The sequence below is a fragment of the Orbicella franksi genome, chromosome 9, assembly GCF_964199315.1.
Source record: "Orbicella franksi chromosome 9, jaOrbFran1.1, whole genome shotgun sequence".
Lineage (NCBI taxonomy): Eukaryota > Metazoa > Cnidaria > Anthozoa > Scleractinia > Merulinidae > Orbicella > Orbicella franksi.
The window spans coordinates 3,451,881-3,473,575 of record NC_138153.1 but is presented as its reverse complement, the minus strand read 5'-3'; the positions used below and the strand labels follow the sequence as shown (position 1 = coordinate 3,473,575).

The 21,695-nt window shown below is 39.3% G+C and overlaps 2 protein-coding genes across 2 annotated transcripts; both read left to right on the top strand.

Moving 5' to 3' along the window:
- The first annotated feature begins 939 nt into the window (after window positions 1–939).
- LOC145496450 (histidine--tRNA ligase, cytoplasmic-like) lies at window positions 940–14,117 on the top strand. Its single transcript, XM_081476110.1, has 14 exons — window positions 940–1,076; window positions 4,853–4,942; window positions 5,435–5,554; window positions 6,446–6,541; window positions 7,007–7,132; window positions 7,980–8,087; window positions 8,543–8,641; window positions 9,331–9,552; window positions 10,283–10,388; window positions 10,464–10,546; window positions 11,373–11,438; window positions 11,838–11,951; window positions 12,679–12,825; window positions 13,224–14,117. Exons 1-14 carry the CDS (start codon window positions 960–962, stop codon window positions 13,296–13,298), a joined length of 1,569 nt encoding a protein of 522 aa, XP_081332236.1. The 5' UTR covers window positions 940–959; the 3' UTR covers window positions 13,299–14,117.
- Window positions 14,118–16,315: 2,198 nt separating this feature from the next.
- LOC145497148 (uncharacterized) lies at window positions 16,316–20,493 on the top strand. The gene is made up of 2 exons (XM_081476947.1): window positions 16,316–16,966; window positions 17,943–20,493. The coding sequence occupies exons 1-2, from the start codon at window positions 16,741–16,743 to the stop codon at window positions 18,053–18,055; spliced, it is 339 nt and encodes a 112-aa protein (XP_081333073.1). The 5' UTR covers window positions 16,316–16,740; the 3' UTR covers window positions 18,056–20,493.
- Window positions 20,494–21,695: the final 1,202 nt, after the last annotated feature.

Genomic DNA, 21,695 nt, shown 5'->3' with positions numbered 1-21,695 from the left:
TCATAGCGTCATTTCCCAATTCGTCAACGGCGCTTTACAAGAAATTAAATCTATAAATAAATACCTACAATAAAAAATTGTGAAGAAAATGTCAAAAACGGATAAAAATTTAAAAAAGATATGTAACTAAAAACTTCAACTTAAAAATGCTGGTTCAAAAAGCCACTTTTTCGGTTTACTTTTAAAAATGTTCGTAGAAGACGATTCTTTAATATCTTTTGGAAGTATGTTGCACACAGTTGGAGACGACACAAATGAACAGCCCCCGTAGCCTTTTAAATTGAAACTTGGCTTGTAAAGAAGATTCTGAGTGGACCATCTAAGTGTTCTCGCTGGGTTGTAGGGCTTGAGCAGAGCTACGATATACTGAGAAGCTTCACCACGAAGAGATAAGATAATGAGTATAATTTTGAAGATGATTCTTTGTTCTACCGGAAGCCAATGAAGATTCTTGAGCCAAGGCCCCGCCGGCTAAGAGAAGCGAAAAGGACTATATATGGGGACAAGAATGGAACCTGAAAACCTACTCTATACTAGTGCCCAGTCTTTCTTTAGGCACGCGGTCGTTCATTTTGGCTCTTTTTTGACGTTTAAATTGTTCAAGTATGACATATGATGGTGGAAGACTTTAGCAAATAGTAATCTGGGAGAGCAAAAACATTCTGGTACATTTTTCAAAAGGTTTAAAAGTTGGGCTCTTATACTCCATCAAAACTGCAGTAAGCCACCTTAATCTCTTGTTGACCTTGTTGATTTCTGTCATTTGAGAGGAAAAAATCATACTCCTGCAACACAGTTTTAAACAGTCTGACGTTTCATCAATGCAACTTTCATCGTAAGAAACAGGAAACAGAAAACGTCTTGAACTGATCACCTTCATTACGAAAATTCCCAATGAAAGGGAGGCTAAATTGCATTTACATGACGTACAAACCGTTTCCGCTAGCCAGTAGGACAACATGGCTTCGAAGGTAAGTCCATTTTCGAGGAGTGAAATTCAGGAAGCGATTAAAACTCAAGGAGAAATAATTAGACAGTTAAAGCTTAAGGAACAGACAGATGAAGTTAAAAAGAAGGTAAATTCTTACTGTTTTTTTTTTCAACCAATTTCTTTAGCCTTTAAGGGCTTCGAGAACGTACCGTTATTCTATGGGTTTCACGTGGTGTCAATGTAACTTCTTATAACAAGGGTAAAAAACAAGGACTCGTCCACCTAGGCAAGAGCAAATTGAAAACAGCGTTTTAACTCTGAAGACGCATCAAATGTATTCTGTCCACACTACGCTGGATAAATTTGAAAACGCACCAATTTGGCCGCCATTTTGGATTTGTGTTTGAAGAAAAGACTCGAGTAGGGAAATCACACGTTTGTCGTGCGTCATCGATTTTTTGTGTCCACACTACAACGCAAAGCTGGGATTTTCAAATTTCTCTGGATTGGAGAACGTTTTCGAAAAGCTCCGTTTTCAGTAGACATTTTCTTCGGTTTAGTGTGGACAGAGGCCTAACATTGTAAATAAGGCTGCAGTTTTCAAACTTCTTCAGCATAGTGTGGCCACAGGGCTTAAAGTGCACCTAACCCCCAAATTTTTTTTTCGCTTAAACGAATGTACTTGTTATTTGAAATAGTTCTGCGGAAAAATTTTTGGATTCCGTGAAATCCTCGATTTTCTGTGCCCCGACGAAATCTTGAAAATAGCTCCAAAACACCGCCATTTTGTTTCACGACCGAGTTTGAGGAGAATGGGTCCAGCGGCTCTTGTGACGTCTACCCAGGAAGGTTTGATATCTCACGTCCTCTCATTTCCTTCAGGATTGTGCAATACACATTCGAAAAGTGCGCAGAAACGCCTTCCAGAGGTGCTATCGGCTGTTGCAGTAATATTCCAGATTTAAAGAAAGATATACTGTACAATTTACTGATGATGATCGGCTAATGGTACAATAAAGACGTAAACGACAGTTGATTTTGTTGAACCGAAACAAGCGAACTGAATCTGTGAGAACCATTAAAGAATTCTCACTGGAATTTGTTCCGCAGACTTTCGAACGCTATTTTCATAAATTTTCTGCTTAAAGCTGACCAGAAATTTTTAGAAATACTACCGACAACCTATATCTTACAATCCCGCAGTATTTATAACATAACCGGCAAAGTTGTGTGATCCGATCATGATCAAGAAGCGTATTAACTGATATGTAAATAGGTTGCAACTGTACGTCGCTAACCAGCACTTATTTCTCTTTCGATTTAGATAAAAGTAGAAAATTAATCCTTTAGAATTACATCACAACAAAATTGTTGGACTCACAGAGTTTTTCGAAGATTTGGAAATCAGCAGTGCAACAGAGATTCTGTGCAATAGCGTCGAAAATATGACCGCAGAACATTATCTGCGGACCACTTAGGGAACACATCCTTTTCGCTTATCCGACGAATTTCACTATAAACTTTGAGAACAATTTACATTGGTTATTTGGAGTTACGACTTAAAACGTGTGACAATGTGAAATCGGTAATTGTATGAAATGTTTCCTTCCACCTTGTTCTCGCAGCTTCAAAAATACAGATCCAAACAGCACGATTTTCAATCGATCGAAGCCAATGTTTTGGAGGTCATCAAGTCTCGAAAACTGCAACACGTACGTCGCTCTTATAAACATAAAGCATTCAACAGAAAGTAAAACACAAACTGGATTTAACAGAACAATCATACCTTGACAAAATACATTCTCGCTAAGGACAAATGTAAACGGGCTATAAACACGAGTGGGAATCTTATGTATAGTTGACGAAATTACCATCCAAAGCAGTCCTTGAGTTTTCTTTCCTGCTTTTCGTTTGCCTGCTCTTCCACTTCGTATTTAGCTTTCCATTCCTAATATACAAGCAGCTCGTCGGCAAAGAAGTCTTCCCCTTCGTCGCTTGAAATATTGTAAATTGCTCTCAAAGCTCTAAGCAGTGAGTTCACAGTTGTCGAACGTGCTCGATCGAAGTTTATTTTGGTGTCTTCCAAATCGAAACTTAACTCTGACTCCAGTGATGAAACAAAACGATTCTGAGACAAAGCTTGGACGTTTTAGTCCCAAAATACATCGGAACGATTAGTTTTGTTTTCCATTTTCTCCAGCAAATACAGAGAGTTGACTGAGGCGCCGTTGTGTTTGGTTCCTGGGTAGACGTCATCAGGAACCGCCACCCCAGACTCCCTAAAACGCGGTCGTGAAACACTTCAAGCGCAACTTTGAAAGGGCATAGAAAATCGAGGATTCAACCAAATTCAAAAATTTCTTCGCCCAAATGCTTCAAATAAAGCCTAGATTCGTTTTAGCGAAAAAAAAATTTTGGGTTTAGGTGCACTTTAAGGGTGGTTTGAAGGTTCAACTTGTGTAGTTATGGCTAGCTTTGGTCAATAAAAACTACAGTTAGAGACTGCTCTAAATTCAAACTCGGTTATTTCAAATTCTCCAATATTGCAAACTCAATCCTTTGGATTTACACCTCATTTCTCAGTTGTTTACTGTACAGTATTTCAAACTTGGTTACTTTGGAAGTGATTTCTGTTTCCTTTTGCTTAAAGTCAACCCATCTACTTTGAAATCCATTGTTGGAGTTTAAAATTTAAAAATGAACATCCTGCCATCAGTCCATGTTAGAACATTGCAGGAAAACTACAATTTTGGGCTTTTCATTTTTTGCTTTATCTTGTACTGTGACAAATTTGTTCTCTTCTGGTGCCTGTTTCCCGAAAGCCCCGGAATTTAACTTTTCAGGCCCGTAAAGCCATAGGAAAATCTTGAACCTTATGATTACTGAGCTGTTTTATTCACATATTCTTAATATGAAGAGAAGTTCCCTTCGTACAAGAAGTTTCAGGCATATACACTTCTCCGTTTTTAGATACAGATGGACTAAAAATGGCTTTACAGGCCTGAAACTTTTCCCGGGCTTTTGAGAAACAGGCCCCTGGCCTTTGGTTAATAAAGGAGATGCTCTTTTTCAGATATTTGCCTTTTTATAGCTCATGTACACCTGTGTAAACTTAATATATATAACTTTTGCATGTTCCTGTATTGTGCCAGCAATCCGCTCCCAACTTCCAACCGATGTTGACTCAGCAGTCAGTATAGTATATTATAATAATTATTGTAATATTATTTACAGAAAATGTGTTCAGGGAATTTTTGTTTCAATTCCTGCCAAAATCATCTCAGTGGTTCTATACCATGACTTATATTCACAACCCACAAATCTGTACAGCAAATGCCCATTCAGCTGCAATCATTAACAGTCTGTACATGTACGTGTGTGTTAGGCATCAGTCATGACCTTCACTGAAATACTCTTGCATTTTGGTTATTGATCTAAATTTTGTAGTGTTTAATTTGGAGAATACTGGTGACACTTGGTTTCTGTTTCCAGACATTATGATGATGTCCACTAAATTGATCAGGAATATTTTAAGCATTCCTAAATTGTTGCGAGCTTCTTCCTTTTCCTGTTCATGCTGTCTTGACAACCAGGTCAGTGGCAGCTTGATACTCTATGTACACCCAAAGAAATCGTCACTGAAAAAGTGATCTGATTAGCATTGGCACCTCTAGCTTAGGGTTAATTGTGCATTGTTTATTGTACATGTATCATATATTTGTAGCTAATGTGTATACAAACATTTAAAGTTGCAGTTGTAGGTCCTTACAGATTTCACTTTAGTTGGCAATCTTCCATTTACAAGTGCTCCCTTAAATTCACTGAAAATGAGCTGCTTTTACTCACCATAATTAAAGCAAACTGTATATTGCTCACTTGCAGTCAGGTGTTTCCATTTTTTCTCTTCTTTTTTGAACACAGATAAAAGAAGAAACAGCAAAATTAGTAGAACTGAAGAAGAAAATTGATAATGATCAGGGGAGCCAGAAGTTTGTCCTTAAGACACCAAAGGTATGGTCATTCAAATAAAGGGAAAATTGTTTAAAGAATATCTTCAAGCTTCTCAAAAGAAGCTTGTTTACTGATAAAGACTTTGGAGATTTAAATAACATAAAACTTTCATTCTGATGATTCAGCTCTGCGATAACAGGGCGTGAATAAAGTGCTGTCCAGGACAATTAGATTTTTCTCCTGGGCAAGTAATTTTTCATTCTCATCAATACACAAATTATACCAGTGTCCTGTTAATGTTTGGAGCGTTTGTTATTGATTATGTCTGGGAGAGTAGGAGCGAAAGTTATACTGCAGGGTTTTATGGGATTTATTAACCCATGACAAACTCTATATCAGACTTTCGAACATGAGCACTGTGCAGGGGCACTGTGTCATAGTTAATAATTATGTGTTAATTCAAAATTTAAATATTCTTTTCAAAAAACATCATTAAATGCATCGTAATTCATGCACATCTGTACATGTTTTGTTATCTCTTTGTGTTTGCAGGGAACTCGGGACTATGCCCCAAAGCAAATGGCTGTCAGAGAGAAGGCATTTAAAGCAATCATCGGTTGTTTTGAGCGACATGGTGCTGAGCAGATTGATACTCCGGTCTTTGAAATGAAGGTGCAGTTATCTGTTTAGAGGTCATTAACATATATTATTCCCAATTGCCACACTGCATGTCCACTGCCAGACATTTACATGGTTAGGGTTAAGGAGAGTCTAAATTTGGCATTGTGTGGTGACATTTGGGGCAATAGCTATTGTGGTCTTGCGTATTTTTGCTGGATATTTTGTGGGTAACATGTAAGTTATTTCCCACACCATTGTTGTAGATATCTGGCTCACCACAGGACCAATAGTAACCCTGGTTTTGCTGGGGGACAAACTCCTTCGCCAGCCCAGATCCAGTCATCTGGTTTGGTTTCTGGTTTTTTACATTTACCTCATTCCATGATTTGAGTACTTCCAAATGTTTATGATTCAAATCAAGAGTACCTCTTTGAATACTGGGCTGGGTTGTTCAACAGCTGGTTAATGCTTACCCAGGATTAAACATGAACCAAAGTATTAAATTTTTCAATTGTATGACAATGTTTGTCAGTGTCTATGTTTTGTGTAATTTGAGATTTTTTAAATTCAAAACTGAAGGACAAACAATATGAACAGAAAACCTTACCGAAAATTCTTGCTAAACCTGGGTTAGCTTAATTGGGCTTTGAACAACAGGCCCTTGACAATTTTAGAGCAAGGAAGTATCTCTGCGTTTTTAAAACTATCATAATCAGTTAGACGAGGTGTCAGCTTTAACAATGCTAAATAATTTAATGTGGACTTAAAGCTCAGTTGAAATGCTGCTCCAAACTTGTGCCTGATTTACTGTGTGTTTTCAGCAGTGCATTCTAATGCTTAAAGATTTGTTTAGATCTAAATGCTGAGTAAAATGATGTTGTGTGTTAGTTTAGCAACTTCTAACGTTCACAGTTCATTTTCATGTGTTCCTTTTGTTTGTAGGAAACATTAACTGGAAAGTATGGTGAAGACTCCAAATTAATCTATGATCTTGCTGACCAAGGAGGAGAGTTGTTGTCACTAAGATATGACTTGACAGTATCCTTAAGGTGTAGAAATAAATAAATAGATTATTAATTAATTAATTAATTAATTAATTAATTAATTAATTAATAAGTGTAATCCTTAAGGTGGAGAAACAATGTTTTACTTGATGGATGTACTTGTCATTAAAAATTTATTATTTGGCCAATAGTGAATGGTGAATGATATCTTGTAAAACTTTTGCATTTTATATGTTGTCGTCAAGTTTGTGCTGGATCAAATTGCAGCTGAATACGATAACAGCATAGTTGATATTGTTGAAACAAAAGGGAAGAGTATTTATTTACTGGTAATGATTTCTCAAAATGGTCTGATTGTTATAGGAAGGACCAGCTTGTTATGTCATAAACCAGAGGTCAGTAAATTGGCTTATCATATGTGATATCAAATCTGCCCTCTACCATAATTTATAATTTCTTTTTCGCAGTAACATTTTAGATACCTTAACAGTGTTTTCAGGTGCCATTTGCAAGATATGTTGCAATGAATAAAATTGAAAAAATCAAAAGATATCACATTGCCAAAGTATACAGGCGAGACAACCCAGCCATGACAAGGGGACGGTACAGGGAATTTTACCAATGTGTAAGTCATGAGCTTTAGAATGCTTTACACATCACGGGAAGCTTTATGCCTAGCCAGCCCACCACAACACAAAACAAAATTGTTCAAATCGAAATTCATTGTTCAGTGAAACAAAGGAAACACAAAAGTTTTTTTTGTTTCACGTTTGACAGAAAGATGCCGCTAGGAAAACCGACTTTTTTTGCATACATGTACGTTATATCTCAAAAACGAAGCAAAATCTAGCAACAAAAAAAATACCGCGGGTTTGTTTAGGTGTGTTAAGCAATGTCCAGTTTTGGCAATGTTCAATTTTAGCCAAAAATCACTAAATACCCGTTTTCCACCAAGGCTTTTTTTATTTTAAGAAGCCTTGGAGGCAAATGCTCATAGCTGCTGGAGCTTATCCCAGTTTCTGTAGCATGAAGGAGCTAGGAGTACTTCTACTCCCCCTGAACAGGATGCTAGTCCAGCACAGGTCACTCCCCCGCAGTTTGTTAGGTTTCTCCAACAATTTGCCAGTACCCATTTATACTCCTGGGTGGAGCAACATGTAAAAATAAAACAATTGGCCATCTCCAAGTTTGCACCTACCTCTGCCCAAAAATGAGTCCCCATTCCAAGGTGTTGCCTATTAGTAACTATTTTATACCATGCCATAGAAAATACAGTGGCAAACACAATCAGTGCAACATATGCACGGGGCACATTGGGAAGGGTGTGAAACCACCAAGTATAAAACTGCTTTCCTGTATAATGATTTGCTGTATGTTCTATGCTATGGTTTAAATCAATGTATTGGACCTGTCAAACATATTTCATTATACTACAAGGTATTAAAAAAAAAAACTGCTTGTATTTCCTTTAGGATATTGATATTGCTGGCCAGTATGACGCCATGATTCCTGATGCTGAGTGTGTCAAGATTGTATCAGAAATATTAACAGATTTAAAACTTGGAGATTTCACAATAAAGGTAACTCCTTAGAAGGAATAATGGTGCATTTCACTTGCACTTAGAATTTGAACAGTTCAGTGGTCCTGTTAAATTATTCAGAACACAAAACTCAACAAAATTTTTTCATTTCCTACTCCACTTGGTCAGTACATTGTAATTTGCAGGTTGTAAGTGTTTTAAATGCACGCATGTGATTTGAACATGTACTGAATGTGTCTGTGTATGTTGCACGGCGTGTGTCTGACCACAGTATTCATAGTCAGCTTGTAAACTGGCAATCTGGTATTTTTAACCCACTGGTTATTTCAGGTTGCCATTACCTTTATTTAATTGTAACTTTTGATTAATTTCAATCAATATTTTTCATTCATTCATTCTGTTTATTTGCCCTTTTATAATGTTAACAACAATTTGTAAAAAAAGCAAAAAAAATTAGGGTAAATAAAGGATGTTGTTGTTGTCGTAACTTGCAGGTTAACCATCGTCAGTTGCTGGATGGTATGTTTGCTGTTTGTGGGGTGCCAGAGGAGAAGTTTCGATCCATTTGTTCAGCCGTGGATAAATTAGACAAGGTAAATTGATTAAGAACTGAGTAAAGCTTCATTCTAAGGAAAAGTTATGTAAAACTAAGTATATTCAGGATAGGTTGGGAAAATAAGTTGTCTGTATTGTCTGAGTCCCAGGGGTACTCCGTTATATGTGCTATATAGGTATGTGCGGTCCCAAAGGGTAAGATTTTTCAACCATTTTGGTCAGAAATAGGGTATGGTTTTTGCACTCTAGTCTAGAATTGGGTATGTTTTTAGAAAAAGCTACTTTTTCATCATTATTGATAAGACCGTCAACAAAAGCCTTCACAAATTATGTTTACAGCAATTTAAAATTGGTCTGAACTAGGGAACTAATTATAAGGCAGGTCTGAAACAGGGTATTGATTAAAGGGTCAGGTCATAAATAGGGTATCGAATTTTTGGTCAGGTCATAAATAGGATAGGGAAAATTGCAGATTTTGGTTTTAAATAGGGTGAATGTTTTGGGAAGTGGGCCACACACCCCCACCCAATTTTTCTGGAAGTACTCCCCCCCCCCCCACCCCCCTGCTGGGAGTCTGAGAAGCATAAAGATTGGGCACCCTTATTATTCAGTACAGTACTTATTGTTATTGACTTATGGTTTTGATGCTGTCCTGGGCATTACTAATGTAGATGTTTGACAAAGCATTCCTGGACATTCATTTCAATTTCTTTCTTTGGTACTGTAGCTTCCTTGGGAAGATGTGAAAGCAGAAATGGTTGGAGAGAAGGGTTTGGAGCCAAGTGTGGCAGATATGATCGGAGAATACGTAAAACTTAAGGGAGGAATGGAACTTGTGGAACTCCTGACAGCCGATGAAGCTCTTAGCAGCAACAAGAGTGCAAAAGCAGCGCTAGACGACATGAAACTTCTTCTTCAATATGTTGACTTGTTTGCGATTGCAGATAAGGTTAGTTCATCAAGCAAACTCGTCTCCAGATCGAGCGGTCCAGGTTCGAGCCCTGGCCGGGGACATTGTGTTGTGTTCTTGGGCAAGACACTTTACTCTCACAGTGCCTCTCTCCACCCAGGTGTATAAATGGGTACCGGCGAACTTAATGCTGGGGGTAACCCTGCAATGGACTAGCATCCCATCCAGGGGGGAGTAGAAATACTCCTAGTCGCTTCATGCTACAGAAACCAGGATAAGCTCCGACCTGATGGGCCACTTGGCTCGCATGCAGACTTTACCTTTACCATCGAGCAAACAGTCACTACTAGTAACTACATACATGAAATTTGTTTTCACTGCACAGTTAACTTTGTAACTTATGGACAATAATTGATGGATGTCCCAGTGTCATGCCACGCCACATGTCAAACACCCTAAGGAAAAAAATGTAAGCAACTCTGCAAGTTCAGTGTTTGATACTGGTTTAGGTTACGTTAACCTCACTTTCAGTTTACTCTCTAATTGTCAGTGAGCCCCGCTTTTCTTTTCATAGATCACTTCCTTTACTGATTTTCTCCAATTCAACAACAACAACAACAACAAAAAGACTAAAAATTCCACCCCCCCCCCCCCCCCCTTTTTACCTTTTTTGCAATAGTTGACCTTTACTTTGCTGCATGGAAAGTTTGTGGGAACATTCTTGGCACCAGCATCCTTAAAAAGTAAATAAATTGTTTTTGTATTTCAGGTGTCTTTCGATTTGAGTCTGGCCAGAGGGTTGGATTATTACACAGGAGTAATATATGAAGCAATATTAACAGGAGAACAACCTGATCTGGGAAAGGCTGCTAAAGGTATTAAAGTGAAATGAACAGCAAAAATGGTACATTCTAAAGTAAAGTTTATGCACTGGTTGCTTATTTTACCAGGTGAGCCTGTGGGTGTTGGGTCAGTGGCTGGCGGTGGTCGCTATGACAACCTTGTTGGGATGTTTGACCCCAGGAAAAAAAAGGTAAGGCATGGCTAACTACTGTATCAGGTACATACATGAACATGTAGCTGGAGTTTTCACAACCAAGCGAGTTTGCACGCACTGACAAAATCACCCAAAACATTTTTATTTCACATTCTTTAATCCATTGAAAGTGAAGGCTAACTCGAAATAGAAAGTCCATAATGAGTTCAGTGGTGCAAAATCAGTGGGTGTGACCTCACTTGGGTGTGACTCAATGGGTAACACTCCTGTGTGATGAAAAGAAAGAGAACAGTTCTCATAATGACGGCTTACAAATGGTGAGTGTAAACATAAACAAAGCAATGTACTGGTCAATCAGAACTTCAGGTAGTAGCCATGCACCTGTTGCCAAGCGAGTAGAGGATGCTGCTTGGATCGATAAAAAGTGGCCCTCTTTTTATGCTCGTTGGCTGTCAGGAGCTCATCCTAGGCAGACTAGAGCAAATGTTTAGAGTCTGAGTCAGTCAGATTTGCTGTACTTGGAAAAGTTACTGAAAGTGAATTAAGACTCAAATTGATACTCGATTCCATGACAATAGATTATTAAAGGAGCTCAGTCTCTGGATTACAAACGACGAACTTGAAAAATTTAGGCTAAACTTTTCAAGATGCACAAACTGTGACGTAGTTCTTTTTTTTGTTGTTAATTTACTTATTTGCTCAATACTCTAGGTAAACTGTTTATCCCGTCAATAAAAAGGAAAGCAACTTAAAGAAATGCATTGTCATTAAAATATTTTGGCCACTGCTCAAAATAAAACTTTACACTTGAGTATGCTAAGAGATCTGACATCTGTTTATTTGATTTTTGTTTATTTTCGAGGTTCCTTGTGTTGGTGTAAGCATAGGAATTGAAAGAATATTCTCCATTCTGGAAGCTAAAGCTGAGGTACAGTAACATATAACTTATTCAGGATGCACTTTACAATTTCCACATATACCTGGTAGTGTTAACTTATCACCCATTCCGTGTGGGGAGGCGGCGTGGCCGAGTGGTTTTGGGCATTGGATTTTAATACCGCTATCTAGATTTGTTCTCGGTAGTCCCGAGTTCAACTCCTCGACGGCGTTGTGTAAAAAGCCAACTGGTCACCCTCCCACTAGTTGGGATTCTTAATAGTTTACGTTCCGTTTGAAATATTTGGTTATTTATTTATTTATTTATTTACAGTGACCCCAGTTAGCACACCAGTGCTAAATACATGTGACACTTAAGTAACATTATTTATTTATTTGCTCAGTGAAGAAGTCCAGGGTACTTGATCGATCATGTTTGTTGATATTGCAGGCGGCTGGCAAAGTGCGAACCACAAAGACGCAGGTGTTAGTAGCATCCGGTCAGAAAAATCTCTTAAATGAACGCCTTAAACTTGCCTGCCAGCTGTGGGATGCAGGAATTAAGGTAATAACCATTTGAAGATATTAATTTTCTGACGTTCGCTTAAACTACATCAAGCTCGGTTTTCACTAGTGACGAACGCATAAACATGATGATCTGCGTGCTGAGCTGCTCTTGTTTTTGGAGATGTGCTCGGAGTTATACCTAGTGACACCAGTAAACAGTCAATATTACTGTTGGCATTTGATTTAGAGTAAGGGTTATTCTCGTCCAGGGCGGTTTCAGTGTTCGTTCAAACTCGTGCAGCCTGCTGTGACGTTAAGATATCTTGTCAACCCGGCAATCTGGTACAAGGTTGAATCGGTTTCCACGACATCTCACCCGTATGCCACCCGTTACATGTGACATACAGAGAAGTGATATCCGTGAAAGCTTTTCTAGTAAGCTCCAGCTCTAGTTTGTAGAGGGGTGTTGGCCTCATGGTTAGTGCGCTCGTCTCCGGATCGAGCGGTTCGGGTTCGAGCCCTGACCGGGGACACTGTGTTGTGTTCTTGGGCAACCTCACAACGCCTGTCTCCTTCCCGGTGTCTAAATGGGTACGCACTACCGGCGAGTTTAATGCTGGGGGTAACCCTGCGATGGACTACATGTAGCATCCCATGTAGGGAGGAGTAAAAATACTCCTAGTCGCTTCATGCTACCGGTCTGATGGGCCACTTGGCTTGTCTTCACAATTTGCCTTTACCAGCGCTAATTTATGGTTTGTTGCGTTTTTCTCTCCTTTTCCAAGGCTGAATTATTTTACAAAAAGAACCCAAAGATGCTGAACCAATTTCAATTCTGCGAAGAAAATGGAGTTCCTTTCTGTGTTGTCATTGGCGAAAGTGAGATCGAGAAAGGTGTTGTAACTCTTAGAGAAATGAGCTCCAGAACAGAGGTAACATAACCACACAATGCTGGTCTTTTGTTTGTTGTTGTTTTTATAGTGGTCAATGCGCTTAGCTACACCTAGCTAGTTCTCATTCACTTAAACTGAAACAAAGAAATATTTTAAGTAAGCATACTAGGCTTAAGAATCTCATCTGGCGGGAGGCAGACCAGTTGGCTATTTACAAGCATGACGGAGGAGTTGAACTGGGGTGTACCAAGAAACAACTCCAGCTAAGTAGACTTGAACCCGGAACCCGCGACCTCTGGATTTCAAGTCCGGCGCCTTCACCACTCGGCCACGCTGCCTCCTCCTGTTTCTTTTCAACCTGGTGAATTATATATGCATCTCTTTTTCAGTCTGAACAATTGCGACTTTTCATTTGCTTTTCTATTTTTGTCTTTCAGGAACCGATAAAACGGGCAGAACTGTGCGACGAAATCAAGAGACAGTGTGCAGAGCTTGAAACACAATCAGAATGAAATTTATAACCCACTGATAAAAACAGAAGAAATTTGACGCCATGGCTTGTTCCCAGTCGTCTCTCAAGAAACGCGGGTGTAATTTGTCTCATAAGACTTAAGAGTGGACTAGTGACGAGTCCGTTTTACCCCCGTCCCAGTCCTCTCTTGTAAACACTTCATGACGCGGGTACAATTTTCTCATAGTAACAGACGACTGGAGACATCCCGGCTGGACTCCTGTGTTCGACGAGTTGAAGAAGAAAACTGTAGATACAAACGAGACCTGCAATTTTCAATTGAATAAACTACATTCTGTTGTTAAGACTGAACCAAAGATGTATCGTAACGCACAGTGTTTCCCCCCCCCCCCCCCCAAAAAAAAATAGTTCAAACCTGATTCGCTGGGTTCTGACGATCTTTCGGTGCGAAGTCTAGTAATATAAAATAGACGTTGCTTTTATCCAGATAGGATTTTCAACAGGAGGGCCTTGAGCTGCATTTGGCATATAGTTAGATTTGCTTGTATTCTCCTATAGGGAAATAAAATTGATCGCTGTCTAAAGTATCATACGAAGGCCTTGTGAGAGGACCTTTTTCTCCATTTCCGGTCTAGCAGTCCACCATCCAAACGCTTTTCCCCCCTCTGTCACTACAGAGCTTAAGCAAACCACGACGGCAACGGTAACGAAAACGCCACCAAACAAAAGGTTAAATGAGTAGACCAATGGCTATGCACGACCGTTAAAAATCTTTGTTGATTTCTTTGCCGTTCTCTGCACAACGACAACGTGAAATGACCAAATTCTGCGTATTTTGGAGAACGCGAACGACAGCGGCTATTTTTAGTATTTTCATTTGAAATTGAACTCTGACGTTATATATTTAACCTCGGCAACTTCTGAGACCAATAGGCGCTCTGAACAGGTATAGACAAATGCGAAATTCAAATGTAAGATCTAAAAGCCATTGTTTTCAACCAATTATAGCACAATTTTAAAAGATGGGCTGTCTCCACACTTGGTACCCGAGCGCATGGGCCTGGGCACCAGCACAAAATAGTGTTGCGTTCAGACATGGTGTGTTACAAAGACCCAACTACCGTGTAGTGCCCGAGTGCAAGGTCGAGACCTTAACCTGGACACGAGCACTGTGTCTGAACTTGGAAAAAGGCGTGTTCACATTAGAGCTCGGCGTGAATCGTGCTCGAGCACCAAGTGTTAACATAGCGTAACATTCTCAGTTTGTTTGTGATTTCACCAATATTGTTCAAGATCGCAGCGGAGTTGTTAGCTGTTGGAACAGACAGTTTTGATTAGCTGCCAATGACATACGTTTAAATTACGTTGTTTTCAAATGTGCAGCAAACGAGCAACAGAGTAGTTTTATTAGAACTAGCGCAAAGAAAAACAACTCTTTATGGTGCGGCAACTGAAAACAACTCAACTAGACAGAAAAGTCCGGTACAGTGACAAAAACAACTTCGAACCCTTGCGACAAAAATAATTTTGAGTCAACCCCCAGCGCAATCAGTTCCGGTCTATATGAGCGCGCATCGGAAAGGAAATAAATGACTTCCCTCACATCAGGAGCCCATCACTTCTTCCGGTGAAATGATGATGTCAGGTAAAAATTAAGTCCGTGCTTGTAATTGGTCACTGGGTTTCCTGCGGGGGTCTGAATTCGCGGTAAATTCAAACTTAAAATAGATGGGTCTGTGAAAACGCCGTGACAGGAATATGGAGTAGTTGCACGCTCCTAGTGGTGGGCTACTGCATCTCCTCAAATATCTCGTAAAATTCTCAAAAAATCTTTTTAATACCACAAAGCGATCTCTAAACATCTCGGAAAACCCTCCAAATATCTCTTTTTTTTTTCTTGGAAAAGTACACCGATTTGGAATCACTTAGGCCAAAATTAGTTGTACTGGTAGGAGTTCAGGGGCTTCGATGTTACCATACAGCATCCGCCATTTTGGAAAATTGCTGCTTTAGCGCTTTTAGTGATATGGAATACATTTTTCAAGTGGGAAATCACTGAACTGGATTGTGTCTGGCATAGCAGAACTGAGCATTGTTTCAAAAAAAATAGCGAGGAAAACACAGGGGCTAAACCAAGAAAAGCTATAAATATCCTCAAACTTTCTAAATCTCTTAATATTTTTTAAATATCTCAAAAAAGTTTCCGGATATTTGTGGAAAGGCCCACCCCAACGCAACCCAGCGGGGACAAAACAACTGTGTACAGTCTAGTGACTATTACAATGATTGCGAACACAGTGTGGACACCCAAACTCTAAAACCAGAAAAATTTTCCTTACCCAGAGCTACAGGCGATATTATTTGACAAAATTAATTTTCAGTCTCGTGATAAAATAATTCAGGACCCAGCTGAGTGCATAGATGACAACTGGGACATGCGCCCATTCAAAGTGTCTGCGCTGAGTGCAAATCATTTTCTTCTCTTGAATGTTGCGCTGTTAAAGTGATTTGAAGCCAATCAATATTGTCTGATCCAAAGGCTAATATTTACGCTGCTCAAAAATGATTGGTGAGATCACAAACAAACTCAAACTCTTCTCGTTAAAATCGCGCTCTGATTGGTTGAAAACTTTTAAGTGGCCAGGTTGAAGTCGTTGCACATTAAAAGTCTTTCACAGTAATTGTTTTAGCAGGATGTGCTGATATTGTTTTTCTGTTTTCACCTTTTAACGTGACGGGACGTCAAAATTAAGCGATTTGTTAAACTGCCTTCTCTGTCCTGTTTAGTTGTTTTGATGTGGATGATAAGTGTCAAAAAACGAAATAAAAATGGGGCTCTTTCATAACACCTGCTGACAGTCCTCTGGCTCTCACACGCTCCTTCTCAACGAGGCTTGCCATAGAAGTGTGCAAAACTTGTAATGAAATATAGGACTACTAAACATTTTCGTCGTTTTTTGGTGGTTTTCACTTGTCGACAAAAGATTTGCCCGCGTACATCTTAACCGTAATGTAAAAACAAGAAGATCTCGTCTAACTTTCGGCCACCAAGCGGATCCGAATGCCTCTTCGACCTTGGAAAGTGGTATGATAAAGTGGTAAAGGAACGTCGCGCCTAGTATTATCCGCGACGTTTACGATTCGGAAACGTTTAGATCTCGAAATGAGAAACAAACTCGTGATATTCGTGAGAGAACAAAAAGTTGAGTACTTTTGAAATGTAAATTTTTCCATTAAGGTGTGAAACACGAGCGTCTCGACGAAGACTTGTCCAATAAGACTCTGGCGAAAATGCAAATAGCATTATCTCTAATATCAGGGCCCTTCGGCAATCATGAATGGTTATTTTTGTGGACAACCGGCTGGGAAATTATTCGGAGAGGAAATCAACATGCGCGTGCAAACATCTGTCATCTGACTGACACACGTTTGCCGCTTTGTTTTAAACCTTTAGTTGGCTTTTCTGTGCTTGGGTTTGGGAAATGGGAACTGGAGGAAAGGACAAAGATAGTGAATCGGCCCAACTCGTGGGTGGCCAAGACGTCGAATCGGGTCAAGAGGAAGATTCGAGCGAAAAGAGTAAAGAGACGAAGGGTTGTGGAGCGAAGTGTTTCGCTTGTTTTCGTTGTTGCTTTGGGTTCATCCTATTTCCATTTGTCTTTCTCCTCACACTTATTGCTTGTCTTGTGTGGCTCATACTGCTTCCAGGTATGTTAAAATGACCTGACCTTTTGGGATTGTCTTGAATAGCCACTCTACTCCCTTTTGAAATCTAATATCTAAAGCTTAACGCCCTAGAAAGTAAACGCAGTACCGCCTTCTCTTGAAGTGTTTTACAGGCCCAGTTGAAATCACGTCTTTTTTAATGTTTTTTATTTCAAGTTAATTTGAAGGTGTTTTGTAGATGTATAGCTTTACAATCTTCGCTAGAAATCACTTGTCGTTTTTTAGGCGGTCAACAAGAAGTTCTGTGGTTGAGTACAAAAGAGTCGCTCCCTATTATATAGACAACGGCTATGGCGAGGACAACTGCGGGTGAAACACCTGATGAACCAATTTATAGTTTACCTTTAAAATTCGCTAGAATCTAGATCTGATCGCGATCGATCGATCAGAGCGTCCATCAATGGAAAAACTTGCACAAGCTATTAAAATATGTACCAAACGTGTTCAATTGTTAGTAGAGGTCATGGTTAATTTTGTGCAAAATAGAACAATAAGATAGCATGACTAAGAATATATGGCTAACTAATAAGAATTTGGTCCTTTTTCGTTGAATATATTTGGTTTCAAGAAGAAGGCTAAGAGGTACCAAGATCAGTATAATAAGCGTTTGTCAAATCGTTTGTCTGGCCTCGTGCGTCCCTCGGCGTTACCGCTGGCGTTGTGGTCTGCTAAAACTCTTTATTATTTAAGCGTAGTATTAAAAGTTTTATTGTTCCCTTGAAAACGCCTGCCTTTAATAATTAAGTCTTCAAAATTATCTTTGCTGATACCCTACAGGCATAAAAAGATCTTTTACTGAAAATGTTTATATTTTGAATTCGATCAAAGTATTCAGTCTCGACTTACTGAAATCAGCTGCAAACCCACCGAATTCAAATAAGCCATCAAAAGATAAGGTCCTTTTCAGTCAGTCACTTTATTTCTAATTTGCATATTAACTGTCCTTCTTCGTTTTCAGCCAAGTGTTGTTCTCCCTGTTGCGCTCCACTGTTTGACTGGATCGTTCAACTGTTGATGTTACCGGTTCGTTTTTATCGCTGGGTATTGGGGAAAGAACAAGGCGAAGAATAAGATGATATTGAAGAAGCTCTATTAAATTTAACACCTTCTGTTTACAATGACTCGCACAGCTTCCAGGTGCTGGCTGTCTTCGAACAATAAATATATTTTAAACTTTAAAATGGCTTTTATAACTAGATCATTATTCCGCAAGATTAGTAAATCAGACTGACGTTTGAAAATTCGGTAGCTATTCTAATATTGTGAGGTTGATGTTGTGTGCTTTGTTCCTGACATCTCTTCAGCGGTAGAGAATCGTTTCTAGGATGAGGTGATATATCATTTAATTTTCAAACACGAGACGATTATGCCTTTTGATCATTATAAATAATGTTGATCAGCTTCCATTCCCAGTCTTATTATCAAGATGAGACTAAAAGAAAAAGAACGGCCTGGGAACGAGTTACACGAGGGGTTAAACAACTGTGGAATCGCAATGAGGGCCCTGTGCACACTACGTTGGAGGAATTTGAAAACGCAGCTTTATTTCTATGGTTAGACCTACCGTCCACGCTAATCCGACGCGAAAACGGAGCTTTACGAAAACGCTCTTTAAACTGGTGCAATTTATATTTGAAAACGCCGGCTTTTCGTTTTCGTGCGGACAGAAAACATTTTGAAAACGGAGCTTTTCGAAAACGATGACGTCACGATAACCATGTGATTTCCCTGACCGAGTTTTCCTGGAACACAAATCCAAAATGACCAGTGACAACCTCGTCCCCAGGGCGTTTCCTTTATGTTGGACCGGTGATTGTTGCGCTTCAAATTCCTCAAGCGTAGTGTGGACGGAAAACATTTAATGCGTTTTCGGAGTGAAACCTCCGTTTTAAAATTCCTCCGGCGACGTTGCGAAATAAAAACCAAAAGGACAGCATGGGAACAGGAAGTGAACACAACATAAGATATTCTGCGCTAAGTGACCCACGGGGAGTTTAACGTTATTTTGTTGAAGAAATCTTAGAGTCTTAAGGTGAAATGGCCAAAAAAAAAAAAAAAAATTCAAAACTCCTTCCCATTTGTATGGAAAAAGGGACGAGAATTTTCCGCCAAATGGAGCAGTGCCATTTCATCCACAACAAACGTGCGTGTACCATTTCAAAAGGGTCGACCTTTTCTTGTAAAAATATAATATTGGGTTAAAGAAGTAGGTTTTTTTACCTTGAAGAAAGCAGAATTGCCAAAACAACGGTACGTATTTTATCGAACAAAAAATTATCTGCAGTGGGTTCTCTCTTAAAGAGACTGGGCACTAACAAATTGTAAGAACAAACATGACGGCTGAAAGTTACGGTGAAGCTAATGATACAGCGATATTTCGATCGTTCCAGTAAAAACCAATCTCCTTTACAGCCGTTATTAGGGTCGTCCCGTTGTGTAACGACCCTAATAACGGCTGCGAAGGAGACTAAGAAATACCGAGATATGAGGAATATCTTTGAAGGCATTCCTTTCTTCGAAAAAATTTCGATTTGGAAGGACCGTTCCATACGATTTTCTACTGGAAAAACCGGTTTCCTCACACAAACCTAGAAAGAGCCGTCATCTAGTCTTATTCCTAGATCTCTTTCCAATTTTTCACACGTATCGATTTGCACGATGGGTATGCATGAAAGCTATCCTAGCTTGATAGTGAGGCCTAGAGGACACAAACAAAAGAAATGAATAAACATGTTCATTCTATTTCCTTTGTTTATGTCCTCTAAGCCTCGCTGCCAAGCTGAATTAATTTTAATATATCGAAAGTGGTCTATTGGCTGGTCATTACAACCGCATGACGTAAGTTACCGACCGCTGTTCGGCAAAGGAGCCCGCGCTCCACTGGGGAATTAAGATCGGACTCGAGACAGCGTTGGAAATCGAGCCTGACGACGACGTTACTGTATGGACGATGGGCTCGATTGATTTTGGCCGGGCTCGATTACCAGCCGCCGCGCATATTCCAGACAGGAGCACGCGCGGAGAGGAAGGAAGAGCGGACTCGAGTGAGTGGCGGAAATCGAGCTCAAATCAATTCGACCAAGGGCGATTTCCATCTAACGAAAAATTCTAGTTTCTATTTTCAGAAATGTCCAGTAGCGAATGGAACAAAAGGAACTTTACGAGGTATGCATAAATTTTCGAAAATTTCCTACCAAACGTTTCTTTTTCAGTTGTTTTTCCTCTCGGAATTTCGGTTGAATGGTTCAAATTTTCGGAAGTTTAACAAGTTTCGGATTTTCGTTCCATGCCAATTGTCTCCGAATTTTTGTGTTGAATGGAAAGCGGCCCAAATCGAGTATGTATCAATTTCCCTAAAATCTCCATATGTCGAATGGAAGTTTGCTGAACCAGTCAGATCACTGATGGGTAGGACCCGGGTTTCCGCGGACCATCTCTTGTTTGTTTAATACCCGAGAGTTTAAATTAACCGTCAATCACTGTTCTGCTGACTGCAACGACCTCGCAATTATTACTCGTTAGCGATAATTATTACTCGTTATTGGTAATTATTACTTGTTAGTGGTAATTTTTACTTGTTAGTGGTAATTATTACTTGTTAGTGGTAATTATTACTTGTTAGTGGTAATTATTACCCGTTAGTGATAATTATAACTCGTTAGTGGTAATTATTACTCGTTAGTGGTAATTATAACTCGTTAGTGGCTTCGTGAAGACAGTTTTTATGTACCAGTGCCCTTGATTATTTTAATCTCAATCTTCTATTTTTCTTTTTTTTTTTTTAGAACATTTGTTTTCTAGTCAAGATTTTCTTTCGAGATTTCAGGAAATTTTGCTTGTATGGAACTCGCCTTTAAACTCTATTATAGTAACTAAACAATTATATTCAGGCATTTTTTTAATGTCAATGGGTCTTTCACTCAGGTAAGTCCAAACTGAATATCGATATTTAGGGAAAATATTGCATAGTCAAACCAGGCTCATAGTGTAGTAAATCACAAGATTTTCACGTGCACAAGATTGGCATGTTTACATATTTCCGGGAAACGAAAAGTTGCTTATCCCTTTTTTTGTGTCGTCTGACGTAGGCTCTGGTTGGGCAGCAGAGAGAGGATAAACTCAGCTGAATATCAAGAGCCACTGGCCTGGCTGGAAGACGATAACATAGCATATAAAACAAAAGCCAGTTTCAAGCCTGACGAGATTTTACTGACATGTCACCTGCGCAGAGACAAAACGGGTTTTCCTTGGCGCGCGCAACAAAGCAATTATTTCCACCAACTGCTTAAACATATTGTTGCTCAGTTCGTGTTAACAGGTCTCTTGGTTTGAAAAGACGGTGATTGAGAACTGCCGCACAAAGCCAACGTCTTAATAATTGGTGTAGCTGCATACGGATACAAATGGGGCAACTGTTCAAATAATTTGTCATTTCAATCAGTTTCTTAGTGTCTGGACAAATAAATGGGAGGTTTGTGTCTCAGTGACACAAAAATCCTCGACCTCACACTTAAATTTAACTTTCGCACCATGATACACTAGATAGTTCAAGTTTGCTGGACCTTTACGCACATGAAAGTTTAGTATGATTGTGTTACTGATACAATTTTTTTTTATCAGTGTTTGTAGTCTTTACTTTCAATCTACCCTTTCTCCTATATTCTGTTCTGTAAACATTGACTTGTCTGGCTTGGTTGAACCATGCAGCTGG

What these genes read in the sequence shown, in the direction of transcription:
- LOC145496450 (XM_081476110.1), top strand. Translation starts at nt 960, where the DNA reads ATGGCTTCGAAGGTAAGTCCATTTTCGAGGAGTGAAATTCAGGAAGCG. An exon ending in CACTAAGATATGACTTGACA is followed by an intron (nt 6,542 to 7,006) that starts GTATCCTTAAGG and finishes CAGTGTTTTCAG; the next exon opens with GTGCCATTTGCAAGATATGT. An exon ending in TTGACCCCAGGAAAAAAAAG is followed by an intron (nt 10,547 to 11,372) that starts GTAAGGCATGGC and finishes TTTATTTTCGAG; the next exon opens with GTTCCTTGTGTTGGTGTAAG.
- LOC145497148 (XM_081476947.1), top strand. Translation starts at nt 16,741, where the DNA reads ATGGGAACTGGAGGAAAGGACAAAGATAGTGAATCGGCCCAACTCGTG. An exon ending in GTGGCTCATACTGCTTCCAG is followed by an intron (nt 16,967 to 17,942) that starts GTATGTTAAAAT and finishes CTTCGTTTTCAG; the next exon opens with CCAAGTGTTGTTCTCCCTGT.